The sequence below is a fragment of the Piliocolobus tephrosceles genome, chromosome 8 (genome assembly GCF_002776525.5).
Source record: "Piliocolobus tephrosceles isolate RC106 chromosome 8, ASM277652v3, whole genome shotgun sequence".
Lineage (NCBI taxonomy): Eukaryota > Metazoa > Chordata > Mammalia > Primates > Cercopithecidae > Piliocolobus > Piliocolobus tephrosceles.
In genome coordinates, this window is record NC_045441.1 from 12,829,778 (window position 1) to 12,842,624 (window position 12,847).

General features: G+C 54.9%; 1 protein-coding gene across 1 annotated transcript in view; it reads right to left on the reverse strand.

The window, feature by feature from the left end:
• The window catches only part of MLXIPL (MLX interacting protein like), a 31,177-nt gene extending 21,640 nt beyond the window's left edge, over window positions 1-9,537 (reverse strand). Inside the window, 2 exon segments of the mRNA XM_023218617.2 lie at window positions 1,773-1,879; window positions 9,245-9,537. Coding sequence (XP_023074385.1) covers window positions 1,773-1,879; window positions 9,245-9,537 — 400 coding nt within the window.
• Window positions 9,538-12,847: the final 3,310 nt, after the last annotated feature.

A 12,847-nucleotide genomic window follows, 5' to 3' on the forward strand; every position in this document is an offset into this window, starting at 1 on the left:
TTTTTTTTTTTTTTTTTTTTTTTTTTTTTGAGACGGAGTTTCGCTCTGTCGCCCAGGCTGGAATGCAGTGGCCATTCTCCTGCCTCAGCCTCCCGAGTAGCTGGGACTACAGGCACCCGCCACCACGCCCGGCTAGTTTTTTGTATTTTTTTTTAGTAGAGACGGGGTTTCACCGTGTTAGCCAGGATGGTCTCGATCTCCTGACCTCGTGATCCGCCCGTCTCGGCCTCCCAAAGTGCTGGGATTACAGGCTTGAGCCACCGCGCCCGGCCTCAGTGCAGGCTTTGATCCTGCAGCAGAACCTGAGCTGGATAAGGTCCCAACACAGGGCTGATGGATCCAAGTCCTCTCTGCCTCTGCTGCCCTGCCATGGGGAGTGGGGTGTTCCCAAATGAATGTGACCTTCTCAAGGGTACATCATGTATTGGACACCAGCTTAGCGGCAACACCCTTGAATACCTGTTGTCTCCATACCAACCACGAAAGGAAAGGTAGGACTATTGGCCTCATTTTTTTTTTTTTTTTCTGACGGAGTCTCGCTCTGTCGCCCAGGCTGGAGTGTAGTGGTGTGATCTCCGCTCACTGCAATCTTCACCTCCCAGGTTCACACCATTCTCCTGCCTCAGCCTCCAGAGTAGCTGGGACTACAGGTGCCTACCACCACACTCGGCTAATTTTTTTGTATTTTTAGTAGACATGGGGTTTCACCGTGTTAGCCAGGATGGTCTCGATCTCCTGACCTTGTGGTCCGCCCACCTTGGCCTCCCCAAGTGCTGGAATTATAGGAGTGAGCCACTGTGGCTTCGTTTTTATAGATAAGGAAGCAGGTTCAGAGAGGGTAGGCAACTAGCCTGAAGTCACACAGCCAGCAAGGGGCAGAGATGGGGTGGAGGAACTAGCTCTGGGCAACTCTAAGTCCAGAGTTCCTTCCACTAGATGGCATGGCCTCTCTGGATCCCCTTTGCCCAGTTCTCCATGGTGGGCACCTACTGGATATTCAGGAAGGACTTCAATGAAAGGCTGGTGGAGACCCATGCGGGATCCTCAGTTTCTCCATTTACAAAGTGATGCAGTTGGCCCCGCTAGTGTCTAATGGCCCTTTTTACCCTGGCATTCAAGGCATCCAACTATGCTAATGGGATGCAAAATGGGCTTTGAACTGTACCCCAGATCTCAGCCTACCCTAGTGCTACTGAGGGGTGACCTCTGCTGTGCCCAGCTTCACAGTGGAAAGTGCCCTTTGGGACACATTTCCCGAGACCCCCTGGAGGTCAGGAGCTGTTCAGGAGTCCTGGTGCTGGGGAGCCTGGTCTCCCCCTAAAAGGCTGTCAGGGTAGGGCATGGTGGCTCACGCCTGTAATCCCAGCACTTTGGGAGACCAAGGTGGGCAGATCACTTGAGGTCAGGAGTTCGAGACCAGCCTGGCCAACATGGTGAAACCCTGTCTCTACTAAAAATACAAAAATTAGCTGGGCATGGTGGTGGGTGCCTGCAGTCCAAGCTACTTGGGAGACTGAGGCAGGAGAATGGCTTGAACCCAGGAGGCGGAAGTTGCAGTGAGACGAGATGGCACCACTGCACTCCAACTTGGGCAACAGAGCAAGACTATGTCTCAAAAAAAAAAAAAAAAAAAAAAAGTTGGCAGAACTCTGCTAGTGCTGGCCTTCAGGGCCCTGGGGGTTTTCCTGGGCAGCCACCATGTAGAACCCTCTTGCAGGAGGGTTGGAGGTGGCGGTCCCTCCTGGCTGGGGAGGCTGGTGGTGCGCACTCACACTGGATATACCAGGCCCTCCAGATGGCGTTGTTCAGGCGGATCTTGTCTCTGCAGAGCAGCTTGAGGCCTTTGAAATTCTTCCACTTGGGAGACACCAGCTTGCCACTGTCAAAGGGGAGAGGAGTGAGGTTAGGGAGATCCGGTGCTTCCACAGAGGCTAGTTCCCATATTCCCCATGCACTTGGCATCCATCTATGGTTGGCATTTGAGGGGACCTTCCAAATCTGGTCCCCCAACCCAACCTGCCTGAAATTCCTACCTGGAGAGTCAGACCTTCAAAATCCCCTTCCAGACTCCTACCAGTGGCCCCTGTGTTCCCTGGGGAGACCTGTTTGTCAATCTACTACAGAACAAAAGCCACGCTGAAACCTGTGGATCAGCTCGGCCCTGGGAACAGCGATGTCCAGTGGCCTCACAGGTGTATCTTGGAGGCTGCCTAGGGACAGTGCTCAAGCCCATTTCTTACTTAAGAGAATAAGAAATGACCTTCCTGGGCTGGGCATGGTGGCTCAAGCCTGTCATCCCAGAACTTTGGGAGGGCAAGGGGGTGGATCGCCTGAGGTCAGGAGTTCGAGACCAGCCTAGTCTAACATAGTGAAACCCTGTCTCTACTAAAAATACAAAATTAACTGGGTGTGGTGGCACACACCTGTAATCCCAGCTACTCAGGAGGCTGAGGCAGGATAATTGCTTGAGCCTGAGAGGCGGAGGTTGCAGTGAGCCAAGATTGCACCACTGCACTCCAGCCTGGGCAACAAGAGTGAAACTCTGTCTCAAAAAAAAAAAAAAAAAAAAGAACTTCTTGAAAGTCAGGGAGGAAAGGGGCAGGTCCGAGGTCACTCAGGCCTCCTTAGGCCCAGGAGAGGCAAAGGGGATGGCTGTGGTTTGCCTGGTAGAGAGGGAGCCTCTGTTTTGTTTTGTTTTGTTTTGTTTTTAGGATGGAGTCTCAGTCTGTCATCCAGGCTGGAGTGCAGTGGTGGGATCTCAGCTCACTGCAACCTCCATCTCCCGAATTCAAACAATTCTCGTGCCTCAGCCTCCTGAGTAGCTGGGATTACAGGTGTGCGCCACCATGTTCGGCTAATTTTTTTGGTATTTTTAGTAAAGACGGGGTTTCACCATGTTGGCCAGGCTGGTCTCAAACTCCTGACCTCAAGTGATCTGCCCACCTTGGCCTCCCAAAGTGCTGGGATTACAGACGTGAGCCACTGTGCCTGGTTGGGGGTGCCTCTTTATAGAGAGTGGCAGTCACTGCCTCCATCGTACAGTCCTTTTGGTGTCTGCCATGACCAGAATCCCAGGATGGCAACCTGGACTCAGCGAGAAGGTGTGCTCTTCTCAGAGCTCTGCAGAAGACAATGAACCAGCAGATCCCAAAGGAAGACAGCCAGGACTGGGGAATGGTATCCATGGAGACAGAGCACCCTCACTCTAACCTTAGCTGTCCATCAAATCCACAGGGTGGGTTGGGCGCGGTAGCTCACGGCTGTAATCCCACCATTTCGGGAGGCCAAGGCGGGAGGATTGCTTGAGCCCAAGAGTTTGAGACTAGCCTGGGCAGCATAGCAAGACCCCATCTCTACAAAAAAAACTTTAAAACTAGCCGGGGGTGGCGGCATGTGCCTGTAGTCTTAGCTACTAGGGAGGCAGAGGTCGGAGGATCTCTTCAGCCCAGGAGTTTGAGGCTACAGTGAGCTATGATCACACCACTGCACTCAGCCTGGGCGACAGAGCAAGATCCTGCTGTCTTGAAGGAAAAAAAAATCCACTGGATGGAAGAGTTTACACTGGTGAGGGTCCTGCTAGGCTCAGGCCAAGTCTGCTGCCTCTAGGAAGCTGACCCAGGAGGCTAAGACATTCAAGATCTTAGACCCCCTGCCAGTCTCTCCCTCCCTCTCTCCTCTCCATCCACAAGCCAGGGTTGTGTACCAGTCCCCTCTAGCACACCTTTTTCTCCCTTGCTCAGATGAGAAGGCTGAGGCCCCAAGTCTTAGCCTTTTTTTTTGAGATGGAGCCTCATTCTGCCGCCTAGGCTGGAGTGCCATGGCATGATCTTGGCTCACTGCAACCTCCACGTCCCAGGTTCAAGCGATTCTAATGCCTCGGCCTCCTGAGTAGCTGGGATTATAGACATATGCCACGATGCCTGGCTCATTTTTCTATTTTTAGTAGAGACGGGGTTTCACCATGTTGGCCTGGTTGGTTTCGAACTCTTGACCTCAAGTGCCCCGCCCACCTTGGCCTCCCAAAGTGTTGGGATGACAGGGGTGAGCCACCGTGCCTGGCCCCCAAGGTTTAGTCTTGCAGAAAACCACGCCTGCTTCCTCCAGGGATCTTTCCTGCATTCTGGGGGTGAAACATGGGTGGGAGCCAGTCTGACTCTGCAGCCTCTTTCCCCTTGAGTGCATTGGTCATTGGGCCCTCTCTCCTCCCTGGTCTCCAAGCACCTGTGTTTGCTTTGGGGTGGGGGTGGGGGACTGCCCCCTCCCCACCAGGGACAACAGGCCTCATTACCCAAATAAGATACACAGCCCAGCTCCCTGGGCCACTGGCTGGCCCCCTCCCTCCGGGAATTAGATAAACACCATCTGTTTGGTAGGAAGACATGGGGGTGGGGAGTGGGGGGAGACTCTGCTACCTCCTGGGCCAGCTTCTTCTGTGGTACCTGGTCGGGGACTTCTGAGTCTGTGGTCCCTGTCAGTATCCCAGCAACCTCCCAGCCCATTCTGATCACCCTGTGTTGCACCCTCGACCTGCCTGCCTTCCCTCCCCCTTCCTTGCTAAGGTTATGACGTTCAGGGCCCAGGCAGGGTTAGAGGAGATGTGACAGTGACAATATCCAAGCCCAGGAGGAAGAAAAGGAGTTGGGGCTATGAGAGAAGAGACTAGGCTTGGAGCAAGAGCCTAAAGCTAGGGTTCAAGAACTTTTTATGACTGGCTGGATATGGCTCACACCTGTAATCCCAGCACTTTGGAAGGCCGAGGCAGGAGGACTGTAGGAGGCCAGGAGTTTGAGATCAGCCTGGGCAACATAGTGAGACCCTGTTTCTACAGTTTAAAAGTTAGCTGGGGCCAGGTGCAGTGGCTCACGCCTATAATCCCCCAGCACTTTGGGAGGCCGAGGCGGGTGGGTCACCTGAGGTCAGGAGTTCGGGATCAGCCTAGCCAACGTGGTGAAACTCCATCTCTACTAAAAATACAAAAAATCAGCCAGGCATGGTGGTGGCAGGCAGTTGTAATCCCAGCTACTCGGGAGGCTGAGGCAAGAAGAATTGCTTGAACCCAGGAGGTGGAGATTGCAGTGAGCCAAGACAGTGCCATTGAACTCCAGCCTGGGCAACAAAGTGAGACTCCATCTCAAAAATAAAATAAAATAAAATAAAAGTTAGCTGGGCATAGTGGTGCACACCTCTAGTCCCAGCTACTCAGGAGGCTGCAGTGGAAAGATCACTTGAGCCCAGGAGTTCAAGGTTGAAGTGAGCTGTAATCACGCCACTGCACTCCAACCTGGGCAACAGAGTGAGAACCCGACTCATAAAAAACAAACAACTTCTTATGACCAATAGAAAAGTCTGACGCGGAGCAGTGGCTCAGGTCTGTAATCTCAGCACTTTGGGAGGCTGAGGGGAGAGGATTGCTTGAACCCAGGAGTTCAGGACCAGCTGGGCAACACAGTGAGACCTTGTCTCCATTTAAAACTATTAAAAGGGGCGGGCACGGTGGCACTTTGGGAGGCCGAGGAGGGCGAATCACCTGAGGTAAGGAGTTCAAGACCAGCCTGGCTAACATGGAGAAATGCTGTCTCTACTAAAAATACAAAAATTAGCCGGGCATGGTGGCACGTGCTTGTAATCCCAACTACTCGGAAGGCTGAGGCAGAAGAACCACTTGAACCCGGGGGGCAGAGGTTGCAGTGAGCCGAGATCACACCACTGCACTCCAGCCTGGGCGTCACAGCGAGACTCTGTCTAAACAACAAACAAACAGCAACAACAACAAAAAAGACTATTAAAAGAAGAAAAGGGCTGGGCTCGGTGGCTCACGCCTGTAATCCCAGACTTTGGGAGGCCGAGACTGGTGGATCACAAGGTCAGGAGTTCAAGACCAGCCTGGCCAACATGGTGAAACCGCATCTCTACCAAAAAACAAACAAACAAACAAAACTAGCCAGGCGTGGTGGCAGGCGCCTGTAATCCCAGCTGCTCAGGAGGCTGAGGCAGAGAATTGCTTGAACCCGTGGGGTGGAGGTTGCAGTGAGCTCAGATAGCACCACTGCACTCCAGCCTGGGCAACAGAGCGAGACTCTGTCTTGAAAAAAAAAAAGAAAAAGAAAAAGAAAGAAGAAGGTAGGACGCAATGGCTCATACCTGTAATCCCAGCACTTTGGGAGGCCGAGGTGGGCAGATCACTTGAGGTCAGGAGTTCGAGACCAGCCTGGCCAACATGATGAAACCTTGTCTTTACTGAAAATAAAAAGATTAGCTGGGGATGGTGGCGCATTCCTGTAATCTACTCTGGAGGCTGAGGCATGAGAATTGCTTGAACTCAGGAGACGGACGTTGCAGTGAGCTGAGATCATGCCACTGCACTCCAGCCTGGGCAACAGAGTGAGACTCCATCTCCCAAATAAATAAATAAATAAACAAGAAGAAGGAGAAGAAAACTCCGACTCAGAGAGAGAGTGGAGAAAACTCCAAGTTCAGCTGTCCACCTCCCACCTTTCAGGAATGCCTTTTAGACTGCCCCCTAACCAGGTCCTGTTTGCTCCCCTGCACCCTCGAGGCTCCTCTTCCTAAGCTAGCCAGCTCTGACCATGAACAAGTGCTTCCTTGAAGCTTCCAGAAACTGCCTCCCTGGGGCTTCCACCCATGGAGCCACGGAACACGGCCTCCTTGATCCTCCCTCTGCCCACGCTACCCTGTGGAGGGTGAAACCCTGCCAGGCCTCTGCAGGCTGGTCTCTGGGTCAGGCTGGTCCCTGGGTCAGGCTGGTCATTCTTCCCACCGCCTTCTGAACTCTCTGCCTTACTGTGTCTTCCCATACAGTCACTCCCCTGGGACACTCAGTCCCTGTAATCTGCTCCCCTCCAGGGAACCCCTGGAACTGGGGGTCTTTGAAGATGAAAACACTGTCCCAGTTCAAGCCTCAGGGCTTTTCCTCTACCAAATGGGGAAATCTAGAAGCTCTTCTGGTACTGAGCCAACCCCCCATCTCCCTCCATGTCCCTCCATCTCCCTCCATCTCCCTCCCTCCCTCCATCTCCCTCTCTCTCTCCCCCTCCCTCCTCCATCTCCCTCCTTCCCCCTCCTTCCCTCCCTCCCTCCCTTCCAACAAGGTCTCACTCTATCTCTATGAGTGGAGTGCAGTGGCACCATCATGTCTCACTGGAGCCTCAACCTCCTGGGCTGAAGTGATCCTCCCACCTCAGCTGGGAATAGGAATGCGCCATCACACCTGGCTGATCAAAAAACATTTTTTTGGCCAGGAGTAGTGGCTCACGCCTGTAATCTCAGCACTTTGGGAGGGCAAGGTGGGTGGATCACCTGAGGTCAGGAGTTTGAGACCAGCCTGGCCAACATGGTGAAATCTCTACTAAAAATACAAAAAATTAGCTGGACGTGGTGGGCGCCTGTAATCCCAGCTACTCAGGAGGCTGAGACAGCAGATTATCTTGAACCCGGAAGGCAGAGGTTGCAGTGAGCTGAGATCGCACCACTGCACTCCAGCCTGGGCAACAAGAGCAAGACTCCTCTCAAAAAAAAAAATTTTTTTTTTTTTTGGTGGAGACGGGTTCTCAGTATGTTGCCGAGGCTGGTCTCCAACTCCTGGGCTCAAGAAATCCTTGGATGAGAACCTTGGCCTCCTAAAGTGCTGGGCTTACAGGCAGGAGCCACTGTGCCCAGCCAGAGAGATTTACTATTAATATATTAATATTTGGGTATTTGGGAAGAAAACACATCTCTCTACCCCAGCTATCCCTGACTGGGGTTAAATCAGCCTTGAGTCAGCCTCTTAGGGGGGCAGTTTTTGGGCTGCGCTCTGTCCCTTACCTTGCCAGCTCCCCACAACCTCTCCTCTTTGGTCACACATGGTCAGGAGTGGGGGTTGGAAGTGAGGCCCCCCCACAAGTAGACTGATGTGTAGTATATAATGAGAAGTCAAAGTTGGGGGTGGGTGGGGAATGGGAGACCCGTAGAAGGAGGAATGCCGGCATTCGGTGTACCAGGACCTCAGATGCCCTGTCCCAGGCAGTCGCGTGACATTTGGGGAGGGAGGGAGAAGGGACGGGAATCTGAACTTTCCACACGGGTCCGGCGCCCTGGCCGATCGGGTTGCAACATGACCTGGGCCCGGGGCCAGAGCTTGTGGGCCAAGGTTACTCCGCCTCCAGCCAATGGGGTCGCCGCTAGGCGGCCGCGGTTGGGGGCAGGCAATACTCCCCCGACAGTCCCCACCCCAGCTCCCGCTCCCCTGCAGGGCGGCAGGTGCCGATCAGTAGCCAGCGGTTCTCAGAAGGGGAGGAGGCGCCGCGGAGGAAGAGGAATATTTGCACAGAGAAAAGATCAAGGCCGGCCGATCCCCCTTTCTCCCCTGTGGGTTTTCGGTTGATAATTTATACTGGCCCCTCCGCTCCGGGGAACTTTGCTCCAGGGCACTGGGCCAGGCCTCGGGTTCGCGCCCTCCTCTGGGACGCGGGGCGTGGAGCGGAAGCGGGGCGCGGCCTGTGCGCTCTCTGAGGCGCTAAGCGGGGGTCCCAGGCAGCGACGGGCGCTCAGCCTAGTGCGGCGACGCGGGTAGGCGAACCCAGGCCTCCCGGGCACCGGTGTAACCTCAGCGAGCTGTGCCTCTTGGACATTTCTGGGACATCCTCCTCCCGCCACCCTTGACGTAGCAGATCAAGAAGAGGTGTCTCAGCAACTGCGGGGAGTTGGACGAGAGAGTGGGCCAGTTTCAGTCCACTTTGGTTATGAACTGAGACAATCAGGGGAGCTGGGAGTATCTCAGGGTCCAGGAATAGGGCGGGCCTGGGCCGGGGCTGCTGGGGAGAAGGCCGAGGCCTGCAGGGGGTCGGGTGGAGTGGCTCCAGAGTGGAGAGTGGGGATGGGCGCGGGTGGCCTAGGGACCTGGGACTCCTGGCATTTTTGGAGGGACGGAGGGGCCGGGACCAGAGAAAGGGGACCAGTGGTCCAGGTAGAGGCGGGGCGCAGGCGGTCTGCGCCTCGAGGAAGAGGGGATGGGGGAGGAATGGGAATCAGAAAAGCGCGGGTCCGTCGGGGGCCAGCGGGCTGGGCCGCGAAACGAGGACCTCGGGGCTTGGAGAAAGGGGATGTTCAGGGCGTGATCGGAGCCTCCGGGAGCCGCAGGACCGGGTTCAGGTGGGGTTTTGAGGGACCAAGCGCGCAGTCCTGCCCCGGACCCCCCAGTCCCCATCTGGAGGCCGAGGCCGTCGGGGCCCCGAGCCACCCTCACCTGTAGGCCAGGCTCAAGCACTCGAAGAGGCGTGTGAGTGTGGGGTCGATACTGCGAGGCCCGAAGTCGGAGGGCCCCACGGACCCCTCCTGGTCGCGCCGCCGGGGCAGCGAGTCGCTGTGCGGCGACGACACCATGAAGTGACCGCTGTGGATGACCTGCGAGCGGAGCAAGCCGCCCGCGCTGCGCCGGAGACTCGGGTCCTCCGAGTCCGTGTCCGAGTCCGAGTCTGGGCTGGGAGCGACCCGCGGGACCTGCAAGCCCGCGGCCATACCTGCCAGCGCCCCGGCCATGGCTGTCGCCTCCGCCGCCACCGCCTGGTGCGGGTTCAGTGCAGCGCGGGGAACAGCTCGTGGCCAGCCCAGCCTTATTAACATAGCCCCGCCCCCGCCCATAGGGCGCTCTGATGGGCGGGGCCTGGGACGGGGCGGGTCTTGTATTAGCATAGTCTTTGCGCCAGGTGAGAACCCGGTGCCCTGGAGCTCCGGCGGGTCGGCCCCATCTCCCTTCCCGTCTCTCCTTGGAGTCCTAACAGAGCCTCCCATAGTTTGCTCCAAAGGGATCTTAAGAAGGGTCAGGCCGGGCGCCAGGGGCCCATGCCTGTAATCCTAGCACTTTAGGAGTCCAAGGTGGGAGGATGGCTTGAGGTCAGAAGTTCGAGACCAGCCTGAGCAATATGGTAAGACCCCTATCTCTACCAAAAAAATGCAAAAATTAGCCAGGCATAGTGCAGAGAGTCTGTAATACCAGCTACTGGGGAGGCTGAGGTGGGAGGATCCCTTGATCCCAGGAATTCAACAACATGGCAAAACCCTGTCTCTACAAAACATACAAAAATTATGGTGCAAAAAACAGGTGCAGGCATGGTGGCATGTACCTGTAGTCCCAGCTACTGGGAAGGCTGAAGTGGGAGGATCGCTTGATACCAAGAAGTTGAGGCTGCAGTGAGCGGAGATCGCGCCACTGCACTCCAGCCTGGGTGACAGACAATCTGTCTCAACAACAAAAGGGTCCCCTATCACACCTGAACCTGAAAGCGCCTCAGGACCTGGGGTTTGTGCTTTCAGGGGCACCCTCTTGTGAGGCCAGAGATCACCATACCCCCTCACTTAACTCCTGCCCTCCACCTCCGCCCCCCCGACCCCATATTAGCTCCTCTGGGTCCTCCATACAGCTGGAAGCCCCCACCTCTCAGGGGCCTGATATGGTAAGCGCCAGGCAATGCACCTGAAGGGCCTGGCCCGCAGGAGGTTGTTAACATGGTGGCCTGACGCGGTGGCTCTCACTTGCTATCCCAGCACTTTGGGAAGCCAAGGTGGGTGGATCACTTGAGGCCAGGAGTTCGAGACCAGCCTAGCCAACATGGCAAAACTCCGTCTCTGCAAAAAATACAAAAATTAGCCGGATGTGGTGGTGCATGCTTGGCTTGTAATCCCAGCTACCCGGGAGGCTGAGGTGGAAGAATCACATGAGCCCGAGAGGTGGAGGTTGCAGATCGCACCCTACTGCACTCCAGCCTGGGCGACAGAGTGAGACCCTATTTCAAAAAATAAAATAGGCCGGGTGCGGTGGCTCACGCCTGTAATCCCAGCACTTTGGGAGGCCTAGGTGGGTAGATCACGAGGTCAGGAGATCGAGACCATCCTGGCTAACATGGTGAAACCCCGTCTCTACTAAAAATACAAAAAGTTAGCCAGATGTGGTGGCGGGCGCCTGTAGTCCCAGCTACTCCGGAGGCTGAGGCAGGAGAAAGCGTGAATCCGGGAGGCGGAGCTTGCAGTGAGCTGAGATGCCGCCACTGCACTCCAGCCTGGGCGGCGAGCGAGACTCGGTCTCAAAAAAATAAAAATAAAAATAAAAATAAAAATAAATAAATAAATAAAATAAAATACTTAAGAAAAATAATATATTTTTAAAAAACTGTGATCATTACTTCAGCTGCACAGAGACGCCCAAGGGGAGCCTCGAGGGACCATTACTGGTGGGGATGTGTGGCTCACTGGAAGGTGGACATCCCCCAGGCTGGCATCTACCCAGGAGCTCTGATCCCTTTCTCTCACTGACATTGAAGTCCAGCTTTTGTTCCTGCTTCTTTGTATTTTAATTTATTTATATATTTTATTTATTTATTTATTTTGAGATGGAGGCTCACTCTGTCGCCCAGGCTGGAGTGCAATGGCATGATCTCGGCTCACTGCAACCTCTGCCTCCCGGGTTCAAGCGATTCTCCTGCCTCAGCCTCCTGAGTAGCTGAGATTACAAGTGCGTGCCACCATGCCCAGCTAATTTTTTTGTTTGTTTGTTTTGTTTTTTGAGCTGGAGTCTTGCTCTATCACCCAGGCTGGAATGCAGCGGCGCATCTCCGCTCACAGCAAGCTGCGCCTCGTGGGTTCCCACCATTCTCCTGCCTCAGCCTCCCAAGTAGCTGGGACTACAGGAGCTCACCACCACGCCCGGCTAATTTTTTGCATTTTTAGTACAGACGGTTTTACCGTGTTAGCCAGGTTGGTCTCGATCTCCTGACCTCGTGATTGGCCTGCCTCGGCCTCCCAATGCCCACCTAATTTTTGTATTTTTAGTAGAGACGAGGTTTCGCCATGCTGGCCAGGCTGGTCTCAAACTCCTGACCTTAAAGTGATTCACCCACCTTGGCCTCTCACAGTGCTGGGATTACAGGCATGCGCCACCATGCTCGGCCTATTTATATATTTTTAGAGACAGGGCCTCGCTCTGTCACCCAGGCTGGAGTGCAGAGGCACAGTCATAGCTCACTGCAGCCTCAAACTCCTGGGCCAAAGCGATACTCCCACCTCAGCCTCCCCAGTAGCTGGGACTACAGGCTCATGTCACCACACCTGGCTAACTTTTTTTTGTAGAGATGAAATCTGTTGCCCAACCTGGTCTCGAATTCTTGGCTTCAAGGGATCCTCCTGCTTCAGCCTTCCAAAGTTTTGGGATTACAAGGGTGAGCCACTGTACATGGCGTGTTTCTGCTTCTGAAGGCTCTTTTCTCACCTTAAGGACAGAAACCAGACTGAGGCATTCACACCTGACACCTCACTGGAGCCTTTAACAGCCTCAAAGATGGGTTCCGAGGCACAGGAGAGCAAAAACACGCCCAAGCATCTCCGAGGGGCAGCGGCAAAGCCTGGTCTAGTAGATTTCCAGACTTCTCCCCAAGGATGCCCCTACTGGGTGGGGACAAGAGAGAGTTTCAGGCAGATGCTGAGCTCCACTGGCTTTCTGACAGGTATCTTATGTGGTCGTGTTAGGGAGAGGGGAGGAGGTGGTCACCCACGTGTTGCAGCCTTGGAAAAGGTTGACACACAGCAGTTTTCTTCCAGCCCACGGGAGGATCACACAGCACCCAGGATCACAACGGCAGTGCCCTGAGGGCCCAAACCACCGGCTGTGGGAGGAAAGTGATTATCCGAGGCTGCTCTCATCCGAGGCCAGCCCCTCCACCCGCCTCCCTTGGCGGGGTATCTTCTGTCTCTGCCAAATGGTCATAGCACATTCCCAGGAGCCCCAGCGGCTCTGCTCCTTCCTCCCTGCTGCCCTCTGTAGGATGTGCATTCTCTTTGCCCATCCCTGCCAGGTTAA